This window comes from Neopsephotus bourkii, unplaced genomic scaffold (genome assembly GCF_033783945.1).
Source record: "Neopsephotus bourkii isolate Nb327-2 ecotype Australia unplaced genomic scaffold, CSIRO-AGI_Nbou_v1 NB_1526, whole genome shotgun sequence".
In the NCBI taxonomy this organism is placed as follows: domain Eukaryota; kingdom Metazoa; phylum Chordata; class Aves; order Psittaciformes; family Psittacidae; genus Neopsephotus; species Neopsephotus bourkii.
Genome location: NW_026902002.1, coordinates 2,760,552 through 2,784,283, shown reverse-complemented (window position 1 = coordinate 2,784,283; position 23,732 = coordinate 2,760,552). Strand labels below are relative to the sequence as shown.

The 23,732-nt window shown below is 38.8% G+C and overlaps 1 protein-coding gene across 4 annotated transcripts in view; it reads right to left on the bottom strand.

The window, feature by feature from the left end:
* CLASP1 (cytoplasmic linker associated protein 1) overlaps positions 1-23,732 on the bottom strand; it is a 173,015-nt gene that overhangs the window by 46,217 nt on the left and 103,066 nt on the right. The window contains exons 23-29 of one of the 4 annotated variants that reach the window (XM_061370092.1): positions 22,082-22,108; positions 20,155-20,322; positions 14,175-14,282; positions 10,357-10,419; positions 6,449-6,552; positions 3,983-4,006; positions 2,813-3,057 (exon numbers count right to left, since the gene is read on the bottom strand). In XM_061370092.1, the coding sequence (XP_061226076.1) occupies positions 2,813-3,057; positions 3,983-4,006; positions 6,449-6,552; positions 10,357-10,419; positions 14,175-14,282; positions 20,155-20,322; positions 22,082-22,108 (739 nt within the window). The remainder of the gene's footprint in view (positions 1-2,812; positions 3,058-3,982; positions 4,007-6,448; positions 6,553-10,356; positions 10,420-14,174; positions 14,283-20,154; positions 20,323-22,081; positions 22,109-23,732) is intronic. The other 3 variants (XM_061370093.1, XM_061370094.1, XM_061370095.1) reach the window with 3 other exon arrangements.

Below are 23,732 nucleotides of genomic sequence, written 5' to 3'. Positions count from 1 at the left end.
AGCTTGAGTCAAATGCAGAACCGTTTGATGCCAAAGCTCTTATTTACAATGTATTGAAAATACAAGTCTTAGTTTTCCTGCAAGGCAAACTGCTAAAGAATGCAGAAATTTGTTTGTTTACTGTGCACAAAAACTCACTTAGGTAATGTTTCCTGCTTACTATGCATGCAATTAGATATTTTCCACCATTATTATGGAACCAGAGCAACTACTGAAATGCACATGGATTGCTCAGAAAACAACCATTCACGTCTTAACTACAGGTACTCTCTTTCCAGAAAGACATTAATTCTACAGTCCACCAACATACCTCTCCCTCTCTCAAAGTAAGCTTCAAATAACAGACCAGAATATGCTATTAGTACACAGCTTTTTTACATTAACTTGTTTATAAGCAATACAGGACATTTTAAAAAAAACAACTTACACATTAAAGGCTAACCAAATTTTAAAAGGGCACAAACCAAATGGCTTGATGTAGAGGAAGAAGTCTTTTTAACAACACCACAGCAAGCTGTCGGCTTCATTCAGGGTGAGACTGCACAGTCCCAAAATTACAACAATGCTCTCCTGAATTGCAGATTGCAGCTCTCTGAACAAACCCTTAGTTATTACACTAATGAATTTTCTTTCTGGGCACAGGTTACATGATAGAGCAAGTGTAAGTGTGTCTCTATTTAAAAGCTGAAGGACCCAAGGTAACAATGCAAGTACTAAACTGAAACAGACAGTGGAAAAACATTTCCTTAAGGGACTTGTTTGCCTTGTTTTATTTAGAAGACCTTATGGGGAGCACTTAAAGAGAACTAGGCCACATGAAACTATAAGAAACAAAAAGGATAGGTAAGCGCCACACCACTTTGCATGCACATCTTTCTGGATATGCGAATCCCAGGTAATATAAGATCGACCATCTTTCAGTTCAGAGCACTAAAGGAAACCTAGCCACATCTCTGTCTTTTCTTAAACTTGTTATACCACAACAGAAGATATCAGGTTTATTTAGAAGACAGACTTGCCCCTTGGACTAATGACCTTGATGATGATCTGCAAGATGCTGTGGGAACAAACAGGATGATAAAATCTAATCATTAGTACAGGCACCAGATCAACCCTGAGCAGAGGAGGAAGCAGACCAAAGGCAAACCAAAATGAAATCTAATCTAGAGAACGAAAACCAGTTTCAAATTAAAAAGTGACCCCACAGAGGTGTAGTTTCTGTGACAGGTTTATAAACTATTCAGAATCAAAGCTAAGAAAACTTGCAAGCTTGAGGGACTAGTGATAGCAGTATAGTTTAAACACTGCAGCCAGCAGGGTTGAAAACAATTCTACCAGCATTTCTGCTAAGAGCTACATATCTGGATAAATAGCCCATCACCCATACTTCTCAGCATTTCCTCTCCTGGAAAAGCAGCACTCAAAACCTTTGTTATAAATCCTCACGCACCTTCGTGGCAAAATCAAAGTCTCACCCAACTACAAGAGGTGCCAGCTTTTTCCAGACCATTTGTCAAAACAAAGAAAAAGGGGTGGGTGGGGGGAGTGGTGTGTAGAAAATAAAAAAGGCAGCACACATGAAGGAAGCATCTTTAAAAGACTCATAAATAGACAACATTGAAAAGCTTCTCTGATGTAGGGAGTCTAACTACCCATATTAAAAACCTGTAGCACTTCCCACTTAAGGACTATACCATGTCATGTAAAGTTCTAGAATATTTTTATGATAGCAAAAGAATAACCTTTCCAGGCCTGCTCTCCATACACTTCCTTCATTCCTGTTAACATGAGCCATCAAGTATTTTCAGCCAGTGTAAAGGCCTTTTGAAACAGGAGGAATTGCATAAATCCAAGTAGGCATCTATAAACCATACAACCACCACTTATAAACTTGGCCATAATTTAAGTACATAATATTCATAACAGGAAAATAAAGTGCCAGAGCTCTTCGTGAATGTTATCTTTAAAGGAGTCAAAAGATAATCAACTTGTTTCCAAATACTTTCACCACAAACTGAGGGTAAAAACCTATGGCCTGAGAGCCAGCTGACTTTAGTTCATGTGACCTGTGGCCATACAAGGTTTCCATATAACTACTGGGTAGTTCTAAGATCTGCTCTAATGTGTGACATGCCAAAGGTGTCGGAACGGTTTATGTGGCTTTCAACAAAGGAAAAAGGTCTCTCTCCTACCACAAGCAAATTTTCAGAGTACATCTATTTTGCCGCCCTAAGAAATTTCTCTCTACAAATTACACCATTTACAGAAGCCTCAAATATCTAAGATTTTTCAAGAGTTCTAAGTAATATCTATAATTACATCTGACAGACTTCATAAGGAGTCAAAATATACCCACCATAAGCATTGTCTGATCTCAGCTTGGAAACACACACACACTTTAGAGTAAATGCGGTGAGTGTTTGCTTCGCAAACTGACTTGCTGGGAGAAAAACTGAAGGTTCAGACTAATGTAAATGCATTCAAAGGGTGGTACTGCTTTTACAATACCATCATTGTGGGAAATGTCACTGTGCTGCAACAAGCACCTACCACTGAAAGCCTTCACAAAACAAAGGAAGGCTAAGAGAAGATAGCACGCTTAACTGAGTCCTTTCTACATTACTGCTACAAATTTAACACAAATTATACTGATGACATAGCAGAACTTTTTCCAAAAGTCCCAAATTGTGGTGACAAAGCCTTCATAGCTGTGAAAGATACTATCTGTCTCCATAAGGCAGGTACATATTACTGACATCTCACTATAGCCATTTTTCATGAATGGCTGAATTATAAAATCTGTCAAGGTCACCTCAGTGTCCGCTGACTTTTCAGTAAGTTCTGAAGACCTATGAGCCCCTCTTTCCTTTCAGACCAGTTGGAGCTGGCACAGTGGTTCAGAACCTCAGCCACATCTTCAGTCTGCCGCAGGTAGTGTGGAATGCCCCCATTCCTGGAACCATACGAGCGCTCTGAGCAAGCGCTTGATGCATCACTGTTAGCATCATCATCGGAGTACATCCCGTAGGGTTCATATCTTCTTCTCACTGGTTTTTTCTGGAAGAGGGGAAATTCAGACTTAGTAAGTTATATATAGTTACATCAGTGCCAAAAGAAATACGTTCTATCCATAATAACTAAAATGAAGACTATTCACTATTCACTTCTGCTATAGTGATGTGTTTTACAGACATCACCAAGCACTGCCTGCTTACCTTTCACAGTAGAGCAAGACAGATCCCATTGATTTCAATGAGACTATTCAAGTGACTAAGGGGAGCAGGGCTTGCCTTCCCCAGCATGAAAGCTAGATATTTATGCCCAGTGAAATTAGCTACTGGTAATTGTATGTTGTCTTATTGTCAATAACAGTCAGTTCCATTGTTACAGATTCTATGACAATACAAACTCTACTTCAAGAAAAAAATAAAGGAAGAAAGAGATGAAATAATCTGTGCTGACATGCACAGTCACTTTGATATTGATAATACAGTGGCTCTAAAAATGCACTGGGATACAGGAGATGACAATTTCTCTGTTAGTCTGGGCTAGGATTTTTCCAGAGGATGCTATGGGAGTTGAGTACTTAAATCACACTCATTTCCATAGCATGGCATTAGAGGACCTGATTCCCTTAGGTACCATCTTTGAGAACCTCGCTTCTTCTATAAGAGATATTAAAATTATAGTAGCAAAACGAATTGTGTGCTATACTACAAAACAAAATCTTATATGAACCTTAACAGAACAGGACTGATATATATCAGATAAACGAGAGTCCATATTCTAAAGTGTTCGCTACAGAATTCCTTCCAGCATGAAGTCCTGCAGCTCTTGGACTTGTGAAGCCAGCAGAGTTTTGCTTCCACTAGGACTGCAGGTTTGAAGTGTGGAAATTAACACAAGTGCAGTATCATGGGTGTTAGCAACAGGGTGGGGAAAGTTGGAAAGTAGAAATAAAAAGTCAAGAAAGCACTAGTACCTTGCTCCTGGAGTCTCCTAACAGCTGTAGGCAGGAAAATATTGAAGGGTGGGAAAAAGCATAGAGAATTATGTCAGAAGCTTATGTAGGGTTTGGTTTTGCAACAAAAACGTATAGCAAATGTGTCTTAGCAAATTAAAATACAGTATATGCAAAATAAAAGTGGGTATAATAACGCCTGCGTTTATTTCCAAACTGTTGCTTTACCCTTATAGCCTACAATTTCCATTAGGGAGCCTGGAAGTGAGATTATATGTTAATAGGGGTTTTGATGGTAGATCTATATACAGCAACTCTCTGCTTACATTTTAGAAGTGCTGCTCTGGAAGATACCAGTTTTTCATAATGATTTATATCCCCATATATTATCAGTAGCATTTGATTTTTAGTCTTGGAAAGAAATTCTGATGTCAGGAAACCACTATCTACAGTGCACCACATTTAATCAACTTCACTCGATCAAGTTCTCTTTCAACCCACAGTTCTTACACCACATTTTGTTTGAAGCTCAGCTTCTTTCAAGACACACTAACTGTCACCCCTGGCTTAAAGGCCTTACTTAATAGCAGAGTTTCCATCACCCTTTGAGCTCTTCTGACAGATCCAAGCACTGATTCCCAGTATAGACACTGCAGGTTTACCCCAAGTCCAGCTCTCGAGACAGACTGGATCCAATGAGAATTGTACATGGAGAGCAGAGGTCACAAAATGACCCACTGTGTTCTACTTAAACTGAGTATTTGGCTGAAGACACCTCAAGAAGTTATTTTCGTTTCTTACTACAGAGAAAATAATGCTTCTCTGAAGACAAGACTGCTGGGTAAGACCTGGCATCACTTTACTGCCTAAGGAGCATTTGTAAATTGCCTGTTGTGAGAAGAGCAAATTAAGGAAAGAAGGGAACAACAAGATCATGTTGCATCCCCTAAAGCCATACAAATTCAGATTGATCAACCAAGTCAGCAGCTTAGTTTCCAGCTAGACTTAAGGATTTCCCTTTAAAGCGCCCAACCCTTCCAGATTTTAACATTCCAGTATAATATTTTTTTTTGTTTAAAAGAGTGGAATATTTAAAAGGGAACTGTAAGTCCACCTGACTATTAAGTTACACTGAAAGAGATATCAGCGATCAGCAGTGAATTGAAACACTGTGACCCCCTCCTCCACCAAGAAACCTGTGCTGAGCAGCTGCTCGCATTCAGGGACATAGCCTGATTTCATTTACACAGGCAAGTCATCATCTATAATTATGCCTTGAACTGCTCCAGTGGCAAATCTGAGGTGCTGAGAGCAGAAATTTGTTCACAAGCTGTTATTTGGTAATGAAAATGCCCACTGATGATTCAGCCCACTAAACGCAACAGTGTCCTCTATTATATACTGTCCTACCTTTACATTAGTTACATATTCTTTTCTTTTGAATGGCAGATTTTGGAAAAAGTGACGTTTGTCTAAGAGTACTCTAATAATCGTCTAGAAATGGGGGTGACATGAGCTGGGTGATAATCAAATACAAAAAGGAAAATGCTCGCCATCCTTAGGGAAAGTGAACTAGGAAATGGAGAAAGGACACCTATCACAAACTCTGGGGACGTGGCTCATTCTCCATAGAGATCTGAGATATCTGTCTCAAGACACATTTGGAAGTCCTCCCCTCAGATCTTGAGCTGGAGATGACCCAAGGTATACTGGAACCCAGCTAATGCTGTACAATAATTGCTCCTGCCTATACACATCCTCTCTACTTCAAATACTGAAGGTAAACCCACAGGCTTAACGCTTGTCTTCTGAAGAGCAGAAAACACTTTCTGGGTTCTAGACAAGAGATGTTATAACACAGTAAGATGTACAGGACAATGCATTTTTTTAAATTACAATAAATTTACTTGGAAATGTACTGAATGTTTGAAAGTACTAGCAGCAAACTTGACAAATTACTTCAATTTAACTGTGTGAGATGGTACCAATTACAGGCAAGGCAAGTTATGAGCTGATTCAGGTATCTAGACAGGTGCAAATAACACAGGGCAGGAACTTGTGAAATTCTTAGTTATTTTCTAAACTAGATAAGGAATCAAGACTAATAGAGCACACTTTTCTGACAAAGTCTTCATACAGGTAACGGGACTGATAGAAATCCCTGATCCCGCAGGTGCTGAGCACCCCCACAGTGCTACATACATCATCTGACAGCCAAGTGAAAGACTAACAGCTGATTCAACCCATCCTGCAGCTCTAGCACCAAGCCACAGTGATCTGTTTGACAACTGTGGAGAAATAAGATGAAATAAGGAAACAAACATTGCCGCCAATATACCTAAAGACAAAACAGCAAAAGGTAACTAACTCTACAGCATCAGACACTGGCACAATCAGAACAAAGCTATTTAGAAAGAGGAGAACATACGTACAGGTAACTTTAAGCCACTTTCCGGTGTTGGAAGCATTTTGTATTTTTCCTCTTACCAGTGCATCGGCCACAGCAGCCTCCAGATCTGTGCTTGTGCTCAGGACTCGCATGGCATTCACAGAAGCAGGCATCCTGCCTGGTTGTCCGAGTCCAAACCGGTCTGCACAAAAGACAACATTGAAAAGGGCTGTTAAATGAATTCACATTCACTTGGAATCCTAATCAGGTGCCGAGCAGCTTTCCCCACAAGCTCTGGGAACTTGCAGTGCTTTTCCATTAAATACACTTTTATCCACAGCTCTAGAAAGTTTGCCATTAGAGTAAGAAATAAACTATTGTTTGCTGGGCCCCAGAGACAATTTTGGATCCTCAGGGCAGCTTCTTTGGTTGTTTTTTGTTTTTGTTTTTTTTTTTTATGCTGGGAAGCAGAGTGTCTACTTTGTTTCTTTTTTAACACAGAAGTTGTTTCCAAGTTTTATTTTAATGTCAGAGGCAGACATGCCAGTCCCAATCTGGCGCACTTGGGAATCATTAACTTTAGAGAGACAGAATTGTGCCCAGTGTCAGAACATGTTAATACCTGAGCATTCATCTACCCTGCAGCTTTTTCTCAGGCAAGGATGTAAGACTAGTAGCACCAGATTGCCTATCTTATGTCTCAAGGCTTGATTAACCAATAGAATATCCCCCTAGGCACTATGGTATAAAAAGAAGGTTTATTATATGCTTGTGAAGTGCCTCCAAGTTTTATGTTGTTCTTGATAAGCATTTTAAATGCCATTTAAAAGCTCTATGATAATCAAAATAGATTTTTTGGATCAAACAGTATCAATCTTTCTCTCTTGAAATTTGATGGCACTCAGTGGCATCTGAAGCAAGAGGATTGAGTCTAAAATGTCATTTACACTCATAATAATTAGTTTACTTTATCATTTGCCCAGTCTACTAAAAATGTTACTGAAATCAGTTTCTTTGGGCAAAGGCCAAATTCAGAGAGGCATGCTAGCAGGAATATGACAGAATCTGTGACCTGAGGACCACAGGCCAGGCTCTGACAGAACAGTCCTCCTAGACGGGCTCCGGATTATAAGCAAAGAGAAATTGGTTTTGGCATTCCAAGATTTTGTTTCCACATGGGCCTGTCTTTGCTCAAGAAGGACTAGGAACATCTCTTCTGGGACACACCTTACACCTCTGTCCCCTGCACCCACACGTGCCACTAGGAGTATGGCCAGCAAATTCCGTGTTGTGCAAATCAAGCTGCATGAACTCATTTAACAGACCTTCAGCTGATTCACATTGGAGGCAAACATCAAGCAGCAAGATAGAGGGATCAAGTCACATAGGTCTTTTATTAGTTCATCTATATTTAATTTAATTAAGGAAAACCACTGCTTATCAAAATGCCTAACTGCATCATGGACTGAGGTCAAACATGATCTGCAGCATCTTACTGTATTTTTCAGGAAAAACACTGTGCTTATCACGGAACTTCATTGCTTTCTTCTTTATAAACCTATTGCACTTAAACAGATTTTAAGAAATTAGTTCACACTGATATGCATAATTTAAATTGGAGAATGAAGCTTGCCAGTCTACTGTCCTGATTCCAAAGCTTTACCCAAATGTTTCAGGGATTAAACTCCCAAGGGGATATTTTTTTAAATCTGAAGTATTGAGGAAAAACAACCCTGAAGATTAGTATTTAATTCAGAGAGAAGTGTTATCTATCAAAATGTACTGTTTCTCAGAGTTACGTACCCAGACAAGACATTTCTGATTTACAACAAAAGCACACCTTCTACAAAACACATTACAAAGAAAACAAAAAACAAAACAAAAACAATCTTAGAACTACTGCCAAAAAGTAATCAAATCATGACATTTCACAAAGAAATAAAAGTTTTATGTGTTATTACTATCCCCTTTTTTAATGCACTTGGGTTGAAGAATCATTTAAACAGTACTTCATCCTTAAAATGGAAAGGTCCACACACTTCAAAGAGGATCAAAGAAGACGATAGTGCATTAGGTCTGATTGAAACTAAAGTCACTACGACAGAGATGTACAGAAGGCAAGTTTTCTTCCCAAGTGTAAAAGGTATTTGGTACAGTACAAGAGCTGTAAATGTTAAGTTCTGGACTTGGTTTCATATTTAAACCCTACTCAATGACATTACTCAAGTTTAGTCCGATCAGATTTTGGATTTAACTTTTGAAATAATATCAAAAAACACATTGTAATTTGTTTTCATGTAAATTTGGTATTACATTAGAAAAGGGGAGATAGTTTGTTTGGGGTTTTTTAAATGAAGAACAGAATGACAAAGTAATTCAGTTGTAAATCAATTAAACACCCAGCATAAAGAAACAAATTTGAGCTTTTTTAACAAATAAAGTAAGTATGGCACACTGGCTTTTATCTCTCTCCATGGCTATCAGTAATTTTCTGAAATACTTCTTTCAGTGACTTTTAAATTCATAACACCCAAGTCACTCAGGGCTTCTCCCCAAGACACTGCTGCCATACCTGTGTTAGACCTTAGGACAGACCTCAGCATATCCCTACACAGGGCTTGGAACACATTTGGCTCTTTTCTTGCCCTATGTTACTGGACAAGAAAAGAATATACCGTGGCTAAATTCCCAGAATATAAATGGCCACGTCTCCCCAGCTAGATTCACGACACTTGTTATAAACTTGATGAAAATGTGCTATCACCATTTTTGGCCCAACTTTGCCATTTCTAGGGAGATTTTGACACAGGCAAGCATACAAAATTTGACTATGCTTTGCACCAAAGCACAGAAGTCAAGCATCAAATGACTATCACAGGAAGTTGAATGCAAACAAAGCTTAAATCTGTATTACAGTTTGAGGTATTTGACATGTTTTCAGTTATTTTTGTTAAAAACAAATTTGGCTTGTTACTTTGAAAAATGCCAGTCAAATCAGCTTGCACCATTTCTGCTGAGCAACCTCATGCGGAAAATGTTTTGAGAGTTCTAGTTAAGTGACAGCCATTTAACTAGACTTATGAGAAACAGTATTTTTCACTCTGTACCTGAAGGTTATTAATAACTTTCAGTATCACTAAATCCTCATACAATTTCAGCCTCCAAGAAAACACTGAAGCCCTCATCTTCTACATCAACTTTCTCCCCACAATTAAGTCTTATTGTCCCAAAGCTAGCAGCCCTCATTCATTTCTAAAACTTTCAGTGAAATATCCTGATTCAAAAGGGAGTTACATGTTCTCCACAACTGTGACTCCAGCACAGGAATGGGGAAGAAGCAACTGGAATCTGCAGATTTTTCTCATTATATGTAAGCATTAGTCTCCTGATGCCAAAGCCCCATGAAACTACAGGAATAATTTTTTCAGCAACTTCTGTATACTTTGGACAAGGCCTTCAGATTTATATGAAGGATGGACCAGCATGTGTATGCTCCAAAGTTCATTTTGAAAGCTCATGAGGTGCTTAATTCTTGTTGTTCTTTGTGTATTTTTGAGGGGATCCCACAAATACTTTCATTAACAGAGACAGGAGTCCAGAATATTTAGTAATAAATGGGATGAAACCCACTGGGATCCAGTCCTAGGCACTGGAAACTGCACCACTCCTAAAGAGGAAATACAAACAGAAATCGGAAGTTATCTGCATCAGTCAGGATTTAGCCCATGCTGCACAACTGATCCAATTTACGGGAAAATTGAGAAAGCCCTGGATCACCCTTTGTTTAAACACTGTTCACAATGTTCCTCAAGTACATAAAATTAAAAACATCCAATAACTGAAATTCAAACCAAAAAGCCACGTTGAACAAAAACAGAACAGAAAGCCCCACAGCGATGAGAAGCACATGCCAAGTGCTAGCTGATGCACGTGATGGCAAATGTTAAGATGGTGTAAAACAAGACTACGTATAAGAAGCAGATTCATGCAGTTAGCGCTTGTTCACCTGACTGCCCAACAGAATCAGCAGTGGAGAGAGCACTAGTGGACCTGGAATGACGTCGAGAAGCTGCAAGTAGAAGGAATGGCAACACCCACAGGATTAACACACATTTAACCCGAGACAGAAAATGCCACAATCCAAAGGGGATGCGAGACCGCTACCGGTAAAGGTGTTTCATAGTGACAGGGAAATGACGTTGTATATGAATGCATAACAGATACGGTGCAAGCCCCACAGCAACACCTCCATCTGTAGCTTCTCCCTTATCCCCCATGACTGTAAACGCAATGCATGACAAAACTCATCTGTAACAGTCCCAAATCCAGTGCAGTTCAGCAAAAAAACCCAGTGCACATCAGTCACATTCCAGAACCACAGATCCGGAAGACGGCCATCGTGAGAACATGGAGCACATAACTACAGAGCAGGATTTAGATGTGTCTAATCTAAACCCTGAAGTGAAGCCATGATGAATGCATAAGAATTGTGCTTGCAGATATTTCTCCACAATATTCTAGCCTATGCATAAAAAAGCAACGTTAACAAAGAGAACAAATAACCACGTAAGTTGAAAGAGTCATACAGGGAGGTCAGCCAACCACTGCCTATAGGTCCTTGGGCTGGGTTTCTTTTCCAAGTAAACACACGTACACACATACCATAGCTGTTGCTACTACCAAAAGTCTCTTGCTTTTAACAAACTTTGCATACATGTTTCTTGAATCTAAGTATGTACATGCACAGATAATCTGAACTGCAAGATTGTACACCTATCTAGAATTACACCACATGTATACAAATTGTTAACAGCAACAGAACACATACAGTAGCAGAAGAGCTGAAGCCGAACAGTTCCCACTTCAATTCCCAGTTGTCAGCAGCACATAAACCACAAAATGCCTTTGGAGAGGTTTTCAGTTCATGGAGTCAGCATAAAGGTGAGTCTTTTATGAAAGCAAATGGAAAATTGGTTCAGTCATTTCCAACTTACAGAAATCTAGTTTTTCTAAAGAGGCCTTCCCTGTGTCTAGCTATGACATGCTCACCCAGCTCAAAGCAACTGACCCAAGCAACTGATTGCCCATTTCAGCAATTCATAACCCTTGAAGGCCTTGTTGCTTTAACATCTAGTATTGTCGAGAAACTGAAAAAAATAAGGCAGAATCATCTTCTAATACGAATAGGCTTTGTCAATTATGCATATACGTGTGCAGCAGAAAAAAAGAAATAAGTCTTCTGCTCAAGGCAAAGCATTCATAAACCCAGATGCTAACATTATAACAGGAATCAGCAAAGTGAGAAAAAACCGATTTCATTTTTTTTCCCAGCTGTGAGAGACTGACTAGAAGCTGTACAGAATATGCAATGTGGTCTTTACCCATGGAGAACACATGCATTTATTCAAGAGAACAATTCACCGACACCATAAATAACTCATGAAAGATTTGCAGGATCAGTGCAGGATCATGGACTGAACCTCACAATTAAGATTCTGAGCTCGTAATTGCTTTCTCTCAAGCCATCCGCTGTGCCCCTGTGGACGTCACTGCAAGATCAAGGCCCATGAAGAAACAGGAACAACAAAAACAAAACAAAAAGAATCACATCTCTGCAAGGAGGCCATGTGTAGAGTGACTTTTCACAGGTGTTTCCTAACTCAGGAAGCCAGAAACTTGGTGCACAGACATGCGTACCTGCACAGCAGCCCCAGAATAAAGCAAGGTCAGGATACCAGTGTTGACACTGACCATAATACTGTTAAGTGCAAGAATCCTGTTGTTTACACATAGTTAGCTTAGGTATAATTCCCTAATATAGAAGTTAAATTTTATGTGCAAAAATAGACCATGCATGGTAGGATTATATTATCTTAGAATTAATGTAAGATTAACTGGGTTCTAGAAATACTATAATAGAGTAATATAGTTTTGGCTTAAATTAACAATATAAATTTCCTTCAGATGAATTACACACTACATAATTAACAAGTTCATGAACATGTTTGAGTTTAAAGCATTTCAACGAAAACAAAAAAGACAACAGGATAACAACCATATTGGGTTACTACTGCATTGATACTACTTCCCCATGTTACCTTAATGACTTAATAACGATGTATTTCTAGAAATGCATTAATCTTCAGACAATTAAATATAGTGAGCCAAAATAACGTTTGTTAGAAACAGTGTAATAGACATCTGTAACTGAAATTATACAGTCAGTGTATGAGTCAGACTCAGTAGAGATGGTGGCATTCAAAACTCACTAACTGCGATTCTGATGTTTTTCAGAACAAGGGCTCAAGATAGTATTTCAATTAATGTATTTTCAATAAAACAAACAAAACAGCACAATGACATAGAACACTGATGAATTAACCCTGATTATACATGCTGGCTGAATCTTGAAGCTAGGCAGGGAACTATAAAAACAAGATGCAATTGTGCATCTACTATCGTTTATGGTTCTGGTATTAAATCAGCTTCATTTCATCAAAGTTCATTTATTTCAAGATGAACTCCTCCCATCTTCCACCCAAAATTGAGATATTACAAATAATATAAACAGATTATTTAATAGCTCAAAAGAATGAAGTTTTGAAACCAAAAGCCTCTTAACTTGAAGAATCCACACTACACCATTTATATCAACAGGATTTTTAACAATGATTTCATATGGATGAAGGCAACCAGCCTCTGCATTTGACAGCCAAATCAAAAACAATAACATCTACATAAGTTTAAAGGGTTATTTAAAATACAATATATTAAATATGAGAAGCAAACAGAAAAAATTTTGCCCATCTCTCTATATTTTTTTAACTTTTTTCCCTAATTGAATAAAGTTGCAGAATTAAGCCCAAAATGCTATGCTCCATTTACACAATACCTGTATTTTGTTACTATGTGTAAAACAGATCCTGTAATACCACTCTTCTGTCTTAATGAAATCTGCAAGAGCTTCTTTCACATTTTTAATACCACATGCACAGCTATGATATTACTACATAAATGAAGAGTGCCTGGAGATCAACTATATTTCATGTCTGAGATTACATGATGACTTGTTCATACAACAAGTAATGTATTTGGTTGAATATATGATATGGTATTTGATCAGAAACATTAACTATCCTGCTGCTTTCAACACTGTGCAGAAAAACTTCTGCATGTGGTAAGCATAATGAGATTTTCTATTTGTACTGTACACTTAAACTGCATATCAATGATGCTCCTTCAAAACCTCAGCCTTTCCGGGATTTTAGCCTGCTTGAAAAAGTCTCCTAACAAAATGGTATGTGCAACTTTTTAATTGATGATTGACAACACTGTGTGAAACAACTACAACAAAAAGAGCTTCTATCTCTATTGGAGGATTTAGTATAGAAATGATACACTGTTACTGTACCTAGCTGTGAGAAAATCAGATCATGAATAATTAGTCACCCAACAACAGGCTACAACACTACAGACTGCTTCACTGTGACCTAGAAAACAGAGGCTTGCTCTCCTGTAGATTTCCATCAGTGTTGTCAAGTTAAGCACAGCAGCCCCTTATGACCTGTTTTAATAAAACTAAAACTTACAGAAGTTCAAACTAAACTATTTTCCTGCTAACAGTGAAAAGCCAAGAACCAGAACTGAAGCATGCAGAAGAAAACAGAAGGGAAGCAGGGTTGGGAACAGGGATTGTGTCAGGAACCCAACAGAGGACAGGAAACAAGCTCATTCCACCTGGCAGTGTCTTGAAGGGGTAATCACAACAAGGGAAAAAGGAAATAAATATTGACCCTTAAAACTCCAATGCCTACATGTACTCACCAAGTGGAGGAAAGCCCCGAGCAGGGCTTGTATCTCGACTGCTCTCACGGCTGGTATCACGACTGCACCCCTGACTCATGCTGGGTCGGGGGATACGACTGCTCCGTGCTAGCATGCAGCATGGAGAGTTTCAGAGAAGGTGAACAAGTTTAATGAGGACAGAAAGCTCAAAGTCAAGTTACATTTCTGTTAGTTACGGTAATTATCACATTAGTAATTATAATTTGCAGCAGCCCACTCAGGCTCTTTACAAACCAACTACCTTAACATGCTGAGATGTGTTTGTGATGTGAAATTTCAGCAGCATTAAATGTCTGCCTGCCAGTCTGCTTTTTTCTTAAGCAATCCAAGTTTTGTTATTCAAGTTGAGCAGGAATTCTGAATCATTATGGGGAGCTCTACTTTTACAAAACATGCAAAACAGGCGAGGCTAAAAGAAACCCTTCTGGAGTATTTTTTCCTTAATTATAAGATAAACACCCTCTGGAACAAATGAGCAAGTCAAAATTTTCAAAAGTAGTCTTTCAAGACTAATATGCTATTTTTACATAGATTTGCCTTTCAGAAGGAAAGGTTTGCTGTGAATAAATATCCTAAGGAAAAAAGGTGTATTGTACAGACTTGCAAAGATCTTTTTCTCCAATGAAAGATACTGGGAAAAAACATTTAGAATCTGAATACCTTAAAGACAGGTTAAAAGGTGTTTGAATTTTAAGACAGCAGCAGCTTCAGATCTTTTACAAAAACTAACTTCTACTCCTCAAACATTTCTAAAACCTTGTATTTATGGGTTTATATGCACACAGATTGAGACGTGTGCACTTAAGGGTGGCTCTAAATTATATTCTTTACTCTGAAAAAAACATACATCAACAAGACTCTCTGGTCTAGCAGCTGTCAAGTGTTCTATTTTCCCACAGCCTAATACGGCTCCTGCCTATCAGCTGTGTCACAGGAACTCATCACATGCACACTCTTTGGCCAAAAACAAAGTGGTAAAAGATTAAACTACTTTCATAATAAAAAGCAATCACACTTACTCTAGCTGATGTTTTATTTTTTAGCAAACAGGAAAAGCAGAGCTAGGCTGTCAGAAGGTTGCTTAACATTAAGGATTTGAATTTTACTATTTTCTTACATGACCATTTTAGATACTTAGACCTGGATTATTCCTCTGCAAATTCTGTGTCTTTTTGGTACGAAAGATGTTTGCAAAAAGCTATTTAATAAGCTTTATGTCTGGTCAAGAATACTATGTTTTCTTAGGTAAAAGAATAGCAGTTAATTGTCATGAGTTTACCTTGAAGAATTTAATGACTAAAGCAGGATGTCCTTCGCTGTTTTGAAAAGGCAGCAGCATATTTAAACTATTCAGAAAAAGCCTTAAAGGAATTTTCTCATTCAGAGAGTAGAATGTAATCTACCAGTTTTGATGACAGTGTAGCAAGAGGCACATATAAACAAGCCTGCTAATACTTTAATAGCACCCTTGTATTTATAAAAAAAGTGTCATTTGCATACTTCAGAATATACATATTCTTACAGAATCACAGAATCAACTAGGTTGGAAAAGACCTTTAAGATCATCAAGTCCAACCATTACCCCAGGACTGCCAAGGCTACCACTAAACCATGTCACTGAGGGCATCTACACAGTTTTTGAACACTCCAGTGACAGTGATTCCACCACTTTCCTGGGAAGCAGGATCCAAATCTCTGTTGGTTTGTACACAGAAGTTAGATGCCTAGACTCAAGCTAATGAAGTTCCACTACAGTTCTTCCATTGAATAATATATACCAGCTCTATTACTACCCTTTCAAGTAAAACAGTACAGAACAAAATAGAAACCTCCATATTTAGGCTTTAAAATTCACATACAGACTACTGCCAGATTCTTGGTTTGTCAAATCCCTCCCAGTTTTGCAAAACCCAGCTCATATCTCAGATGAATTAATGGTTCTGATGATTGACCTTTGATGACAGACAATAGAAGATGAGCTATTGACTAAGTTGATTAGATCACTATGAAGTCTAAAACTTCTGAGTTAAGATGGTCTTATAATAAGTAAGACCGACACTTATACGAACTAGATGAAACTGTGGTCCATGAGTACAATAATCCCATCTTGGAAGTACAAGCAAAAAAGCTGACAGATGAACTGCAGGTGAAAGCAACACTCTCAAGTCTTCGACACAAATATGCTTGAAATTGAGGACTCTCTAGAAGCAAACTTCTCATTCTTGGGTCTCATGCTTGTATGTAAATAATGGCAGCCTTCACATCAGGTTTACACAAGCAGTCATTTCTCTTAAGTAAAGAAGATCTGTCAGTCTTGTCTATAATACAACCCTACTAAAACCAGCAATGGCTCTTTAGACAGGGAGAGATGTGACTGGTTAAAACAAAAAATAAAATTAATGAATGTACATAGCACATTCTCCTTCCATAACAGCTAACAGCAGCAGCATGAAGTGTGAAGAAAATGCACTTTAACTGCATGAGAGCATACCACAGATGAAGCACAAAACTGACTGCACAAGCAAAGCGCCTAAACCCAAACACCAGATACTTCATGAATAATGGTCAAACTAAAGACTTACATGTTACAAACACAGAAGCAAGTAAAAAAGAATGAATTGAAAAGTACTGAATGATAAATCTATTGTAGACTCCCAGGCACCCGTCTCACTTTTAGTGTTATATTATGTTAGGAAGATGGGGTATCAGCTGCTCAGAGTATTTCCTTTAGATATTGCCAACAGCAGCGTTGTCATTTAGACAAGCATCTCATACTGTCCCAGCCTGTGTCTGCAATACATGCAGCAAAGGTGGAAAAGACAGACACGAGTCTCAATTTCAGAATTCCCAACTCCCAGAAGTTGGACAGAAATCAAGTAAATGAGCAGCAAAATTGGTTAAAAGGAGAAGGCAGGATGAAAGCAGTGTGTCCGCAGCCAGCTCTGGAATGAGAGCCTAGAAAAGGACATGAGTGACTTGTTTTCAGTAAAATCCCAGCTTTCTAAATGTGTCCTGTACATCTAAGTTTCACCAATTTCATCCAGAACATCAAAAGCAATTGGATACTGTTCACACCATTACTAAAACACACTATTAGGCTGTCTGACACCAGTGGAACCCAACAGACAGAAATCCCACCAGCAGAACTCAGTAGTGCCCCTGTTTACCAATCTACCACTTGGAAGAAACCTGTATTTCACTAGGGTGTGATTTTTTATGATTCTTAAGTGGAGACTAAAAATCAGCAGATGCTTCCTTTACATCAATGCAAGCATTTTAAAGAGCCTATAAAAGCTGCTAAAACAACCAAAGGAAAGCTCTGCAGTGGGGTACACCCAGTAGAAGCAAGTCAAGAACTGCCTTCAGCTTTCCAATAAACACACATAGCATAACCGCAACAGAAGGAGTGCTGCTGCATGAAATTGAGAGCCAGCTGTGCCTGCTTCACTTTTTGGAGAATGACAATTTCAAATCTCTCACTCCTTTCAGATCCAATTGTGCCACATAATCTGCTGAGCATCCAAAAAAAAAATAAAATAGCTTCAGGCAGATAAACTTTCAATCCATGGGAATTAGACATTACCTTTTTTTGAGGCGGTACCCTTTAAGGGGTCCAAAGTAAAACTTGAGATTAAGTGGACTATACTCTTCCTTCCCCAAGAGGTTATTGCTGCTAGTAAACCTCCCCTGAGCAGACAGCAAAGGCAAGTTTAAAGCACTACAGAACAGGGCCCTGTAGGTGACCACGCAGGACCTCAGCATACCAAACACACCTCAGTGTGCTGCCTCTTGGAAAACAATGTACTACTTCAAGGTTTCCAGAATACAGAAGGAACACATTTCATAGATATCTGTGGTCATCATGGAAATCTAAAGAGCATCCACATGCAGAGGCTCTATTAAGTTGTCACTGCCTCAGAAGGGCCTGAAAAACTCCAGCAAATGGTTCATGTATAAAGCCCAACTGCACACAGGGACCCACATTCTGTGTGCTTAATCTTCACACACAGCATTGGTCAAGCTGCAACTCCCAGTCACCCCTACAAAAACTACGTATCCATGGATGAGTAATGAGCAGGATCCAGGAATTACCCACTTCTAACAGCCTGATCTGCACAATGGTTCAACACCAGCTGCACTGCAATGTGCACTCGAGCACATCAGACACTGAAAAAGTCTATTGATATATTTAAGACGAAGGTGAGTGGGAGTCTCTTTAATGAAATGAACAAATGGAAAAATGAAAAATATGCCAAGGAAAGACAGGGACTGAAGCAACACAATAAGGAAGCATAAAATACTGTTAGCTACTATGTTATAAATACAAACGAATAATGGTATAAAGAAGACAGCTCAAAAGCTACCTTCCATCCAAGCCAATATTACCATTTTCAAGATTCAAAAGAGGCAGAATTCCTGCAACTGAGTAGTAAAGGCAATAGAAGTGTTGTACTCTCCTGCTCCCGTAACAGCCCAAAAGAACATGCTGTGGCCATCAACCCCAGGGAGGGGGGGTGCATGGAAGACACACAGCTGATTGATCTCTCAATGTTCTCTCCCGCTCGCAAAGAACAAGGCACTGACTATTCACAGGGAGCACAACAGAGCAGTGAGATATGAATCACACTTTCAAAAGAATTCAAGGCTCCCATAATATACCTGAAAGCAGGCAACCCAAGAGTGAGGATTTTACACATAGCGATTTCCCTTTAGATGCTCAAGACTGATCCAAATCAGACTACATAATGTGATGATCAGTTTAAGCATGTATGATGGTACTGTGCATCATTTTTCGTTTCCCCCTAAAAAAAATAGTGTTCTTCTGCAGCGTGATAGCAGGACAATTACCTCTAATATTTGGGAGGCACTTTATATTTTAAAAGCAATGAACAGAAAAGCACAATGTGTTAACACAGAAGCCAATAAAATACATCAGAAATGAGAAGAACACTGAATTTGGAAAAATAAATCACAATGAACATGCAACTTTTAAATGTATCATAACCACATATGCACTCAGGTGCTTTAAATTCATTTCAATGTACTTGGAGTATTAATAAGATACTTCTCTACTGAAAACATATTCTAGATAGAAAGGTAGCTTAAATGTAAAATACAACTGCCAAGGCAATAATTAAAAATTTAACTGACAACAGTAGGACTATAATTTCAATCAATTTCAACCTACTAGTGAATTCTCTGGAGTTATAAAATAATTTAGTAAGCAGTATTAAAGTGTTGGTCTTCTACATAAGCTTCAAACTCAGGAAAACATTTCCATTTAAAAATGAAAACAGTATTTACTTATTCTTCAGACAGCACACTGAACACCTTTTCACCTCATTCAGATACACAAAAGTTTATATATAACGATGCTTACTTACTCACCTGACTTAAAAAGAGTCTGCTGATAAATTTGAAAATAAAAACTATTATATAATATTTACATAACAGTCACTGAAACAAGAATATTGGGCGCAGAGCGATTAAAGCATAAGTCTAAAATGCCACCTAACAGTGGCTCCAAATGTTAAGGGTGACAGAGGCAAAGGATTTAAGATGCAAAATTTCTAAAAATAATCCAAGAAGGTGCTTTTTGCCCTTCATTCCAACTGACTGTAAAGACTGCTTAATTCATTTTAAGACTAAGCTGTTGATGTCAAATGAGGTATTTTTACTGCAATGATTATTCGTGACAACTGTTTTTGCTGCCTGATCTAATAACATTGCTCACATTGAACTTCAAACAGAAGACATCTCATGACATCTTTAGGCTTACTTTGAAACTATAGCTCAACCTGGAAAATTAAAATTATTCTCCTACAAACCACAATGACATTAACTTGCCAGCTGAAAAACTCAGAAGAATAACAGTAACACATAAACAGTTTCCTAGTCAAGAGGAAAGTTCCTCCTTCAATCACGCCTGTCAGTACACCGCTGCAGTGGCTATTCTTACCTAGTCCTATTCTGCTGGGACTCGTCTCTCGACTGCATCCCTGGCTCCGAGGGATCTTGCTGCGCTTCTCTGAAGATGATGGCACCGGCTGGACTCTGGATGTTCCACCACTCAGGCCACCATAGGCGCTTCCTAAGAGCTTACCCGGGGAACTGGACCGGCTACCAGCTAGAAGAGAACCACAAATAAGTTAAAAAACCAACAACCACCAAAGAAAAACCATAAAAAACTCCCTCAAGATTAAATACCATGACAGCAAAATTGGAACACAATCAGCTCTAAGAATTTGATCCAAATCACTCAGAAAACTAATGTGAGTGCTCCCCATGGGCTTTCAAAGAAGACAGAGGAAAGCTCATGGACAATAAACACTAGCATCAGCAACCCTGCTTATATGAACCATGATGCTCAGGTGGGTTCAAGACCAAAGCAGACACTGCAGTGTATGAATACCCCAGCTGGCTCTGGGCAAGCTTGCAGAGCTGCCAGAAGCAGCCTTGCTGGAGCAACATGGAATTCACAGCCTGCTTCACCTCCTTGGGAAGCAACACAAATTAGCCCATGTGGAGAGCTGTGCTGCAGCATGCTGGCTTCTGGCACAGGTAATAATTTGGTGCAGTGTAGCTCAGGCACCTTCAAGCTACACTGCAGTGGTGGCATTACTTTCTTACAATAACAGAAGCAGATCAGCACAATAAGGGGCAAACCACATGAGCACATCACATTTGTAGGGATGCTGCCTTACTCAGGTCTGACTCGTCAAACCTAAGCTATTTAGTTATTTTTCAGCTGGAGAAAATTTTTAGCAAGTTGAGTAGTTGGTCTGGTTCATTTTTCCTTGTCTGAACAGTCCACAGCAAGGCCACATTTCTTCTAAGCCACACTGTCTGCAAGACAATCTACTGACTAAGATTTTTGTTTATGTTTTTACATTCCAGCTGCAGTAAGTATTTCTATCTGAAACAGTCTTTCTGTCTAACTCAATGAGCTGAAGAATACTCTTTTTTAACCTGTGGATTTTCATTTGACAAGTTGTTAAAAAAGGAAGTAATGGCAGCTTAAAGTTAGTCATAAAGAACTGCGAGTAATAAATTCAAGAATCTCTTTTCTTCTTGAGGTATATACATGTCACTGAAAATTTGCTGGTGATACTACTATTGCTGATATTCAATTTGCTTGCTGAAACAGCCAGGAGAAGTGTATTTGAAAAGGTTGCAAGAACATTTTTGGGCAAAAACATTTGAACATTTACATTCTGACCCAATATTCATGTTGGGTTTTTCATAAAAAGTATCTACACGTTAAAAAAATTTCAGTTCCAGATACTATTACACCCAGCTAGAGTTAAATATTGTTCTGCTGTCTTAATTTAAGAAGATACGCAATTCTATTGATCTCATGGACAACACCATAACATATGCATTATTTTTACTTACTTGCCCTTTCCAATTTCTTGGCCAAAGCCATTCTATGTCAATCAAATAACATATTTCAGTATTATATGTGGTGCTGGCTTTGCTCACATATCCCCCCTAGAGTGAGAATACTTGTGACAGATGCCAGTCTCACGCACAGCATCCACAACCTAAAGCCAAGACTCTTCTCAGTTACACTGAGCAATCTCACTCAGCAGGTTTGCACCAGAAGGTCAGCAGGGTTGCACTGAAGTATCTGGAAAAAAATATAGCACCTAGGGTTTCAGCTGCAGCAGTGAGCCAGCTTCAATATGCTAAATGTATGCTTACTATGTTTGATTACTTTAAGAAAGCAAAATCACTTGCCATACACATTTGGATTTATGACTTTAAGAAAGTGCTTTTTAAGTCTCATTGTTAGGAGAGTGTGAGGGAAACAAGCTAAAAGCTTAGCAGTTAAAAAATGTGAAGGAAATAAAGTGAGAAAGCAAGAAAGGGAAAATGTTTCTTACCACCAGCAGGATTAGCTGATCTGGATCCTTGATTATGAGGGCAGACCAAAGGACAGGCAAAAAGTGGATTAAAAGACAGCAAGACAATACAGCGTTCAGCATGCCATTTATGCTATACACAATACAGACAGATTTATTTACAAACACGTCACTCCCAAAGCCTCTGCAGAATTCAGTGAGTTAATGTGCAGATGCAACTAAGAATTTCCCAAGGTTGATCAACTTTTCTTAGCTAAATGTTAACCAACACACCCAGACTCAAGTTCTGCTCTAATTTACACCCCTGCCCAGTCTGCAAAATTGCAACAGGGTTATCCACTGTGTGGGCAAGAAGAATTTGGTCCTGTGTCCGTAGCATATTTGAATTCATAAGTTATTTCATATTTGAATTCATAGGCATATTTGAATTCATAAGTTATCCACTGTGTGGGCAAGGAGAATTTGGTCCTGTGTCCATAGCATATTTGAATTCATAAGTTATTTCAAGCAATGTCTGGCTTAAGGATAGAGATCACATCTCATTGGGCTAGGCTGGAAACAGGATTCAGCAAGCAAGTCTAAGGCTGATCCAGATATGACCATCCTAAACCTTCATAAGTCATTCTATAAGAGCAATTAAGCCCATAGTCTTTGAAACCTTTGGATACTCAACTATTCTTTAAATACTTCTGAGACTTGTCTCATCTGGTTTGATCACTTTTCACCAAGCTAATTTCAGGAAAAAAAGCCATTTCTGGCTTTAGATCAGTTTTAGGTTCCAAACCGAAGAAATCAATTTAGATGAGCATACCAAAGCCATAATTCCTTCATGACTTCAATGTAAAGATTTCCATTTGGCCCCATCCTGAATATACTACTTCCTTCTTCAGCTCTCCCAGCCTAACACAAGGCTATAAACTGCTTTTCCATCCCTCCAGCATGACAAGAGCAAAGCAATGAGAGAATGAACAGAAAAGGGCTTTTAAATAAGGGTACAAAGCAAGACAAGTCCTCAGAACAAACAGGTCTTTCTACAAACCTCATCTCCTCTTACCCACAAGCTTGAAGGTCCTCAAAACATGAGTGGCTTTCTCCCTTTCCCCAATTCCTTTTAAATTTTAAGTGACAAACTTCTCCTTAGAAACACATGACAAATATGCAGCAGCACCCTATGTATGGCTCCTAAGGGAAAACCAAGCCTTTGCCAGGAAGCCAGAGAGCAGAACGACCTCTCCTGTATCTACTCAAAATAGGTGATGTCCTATTTCAAATTGATGCCAAATCCCATTAACTTTAGACAGCTCACATGTTACACATACAGCGATACAGTCACATAAGCAGCAGAAGCTTGGCAGGGCAAGAACCCAGGACAGCAGTCAGACACAGAGGGTGTCTCAGTGGGACCCAGTGCAAGTTTAATCCTACACATCACAGCAACATGAAATTCTGCTGGTAAAACACATGGGGAAAAAAAAAAAAAAGGCAGCAACTAAGCACTATTTGGGGCCCTATTTGTCAGCAAGAGCACAGACTGTCTGAGTAGGGATTCATTTTGTCACATGTCCAAATGTCATTAGCAGAATTGAGCCCCATCAACAGCTGATGCTACTATAATTCAAGATAAATATATTAATAATTATTTGTTCTGCTCCCCCAGAAATAAAACACTTCT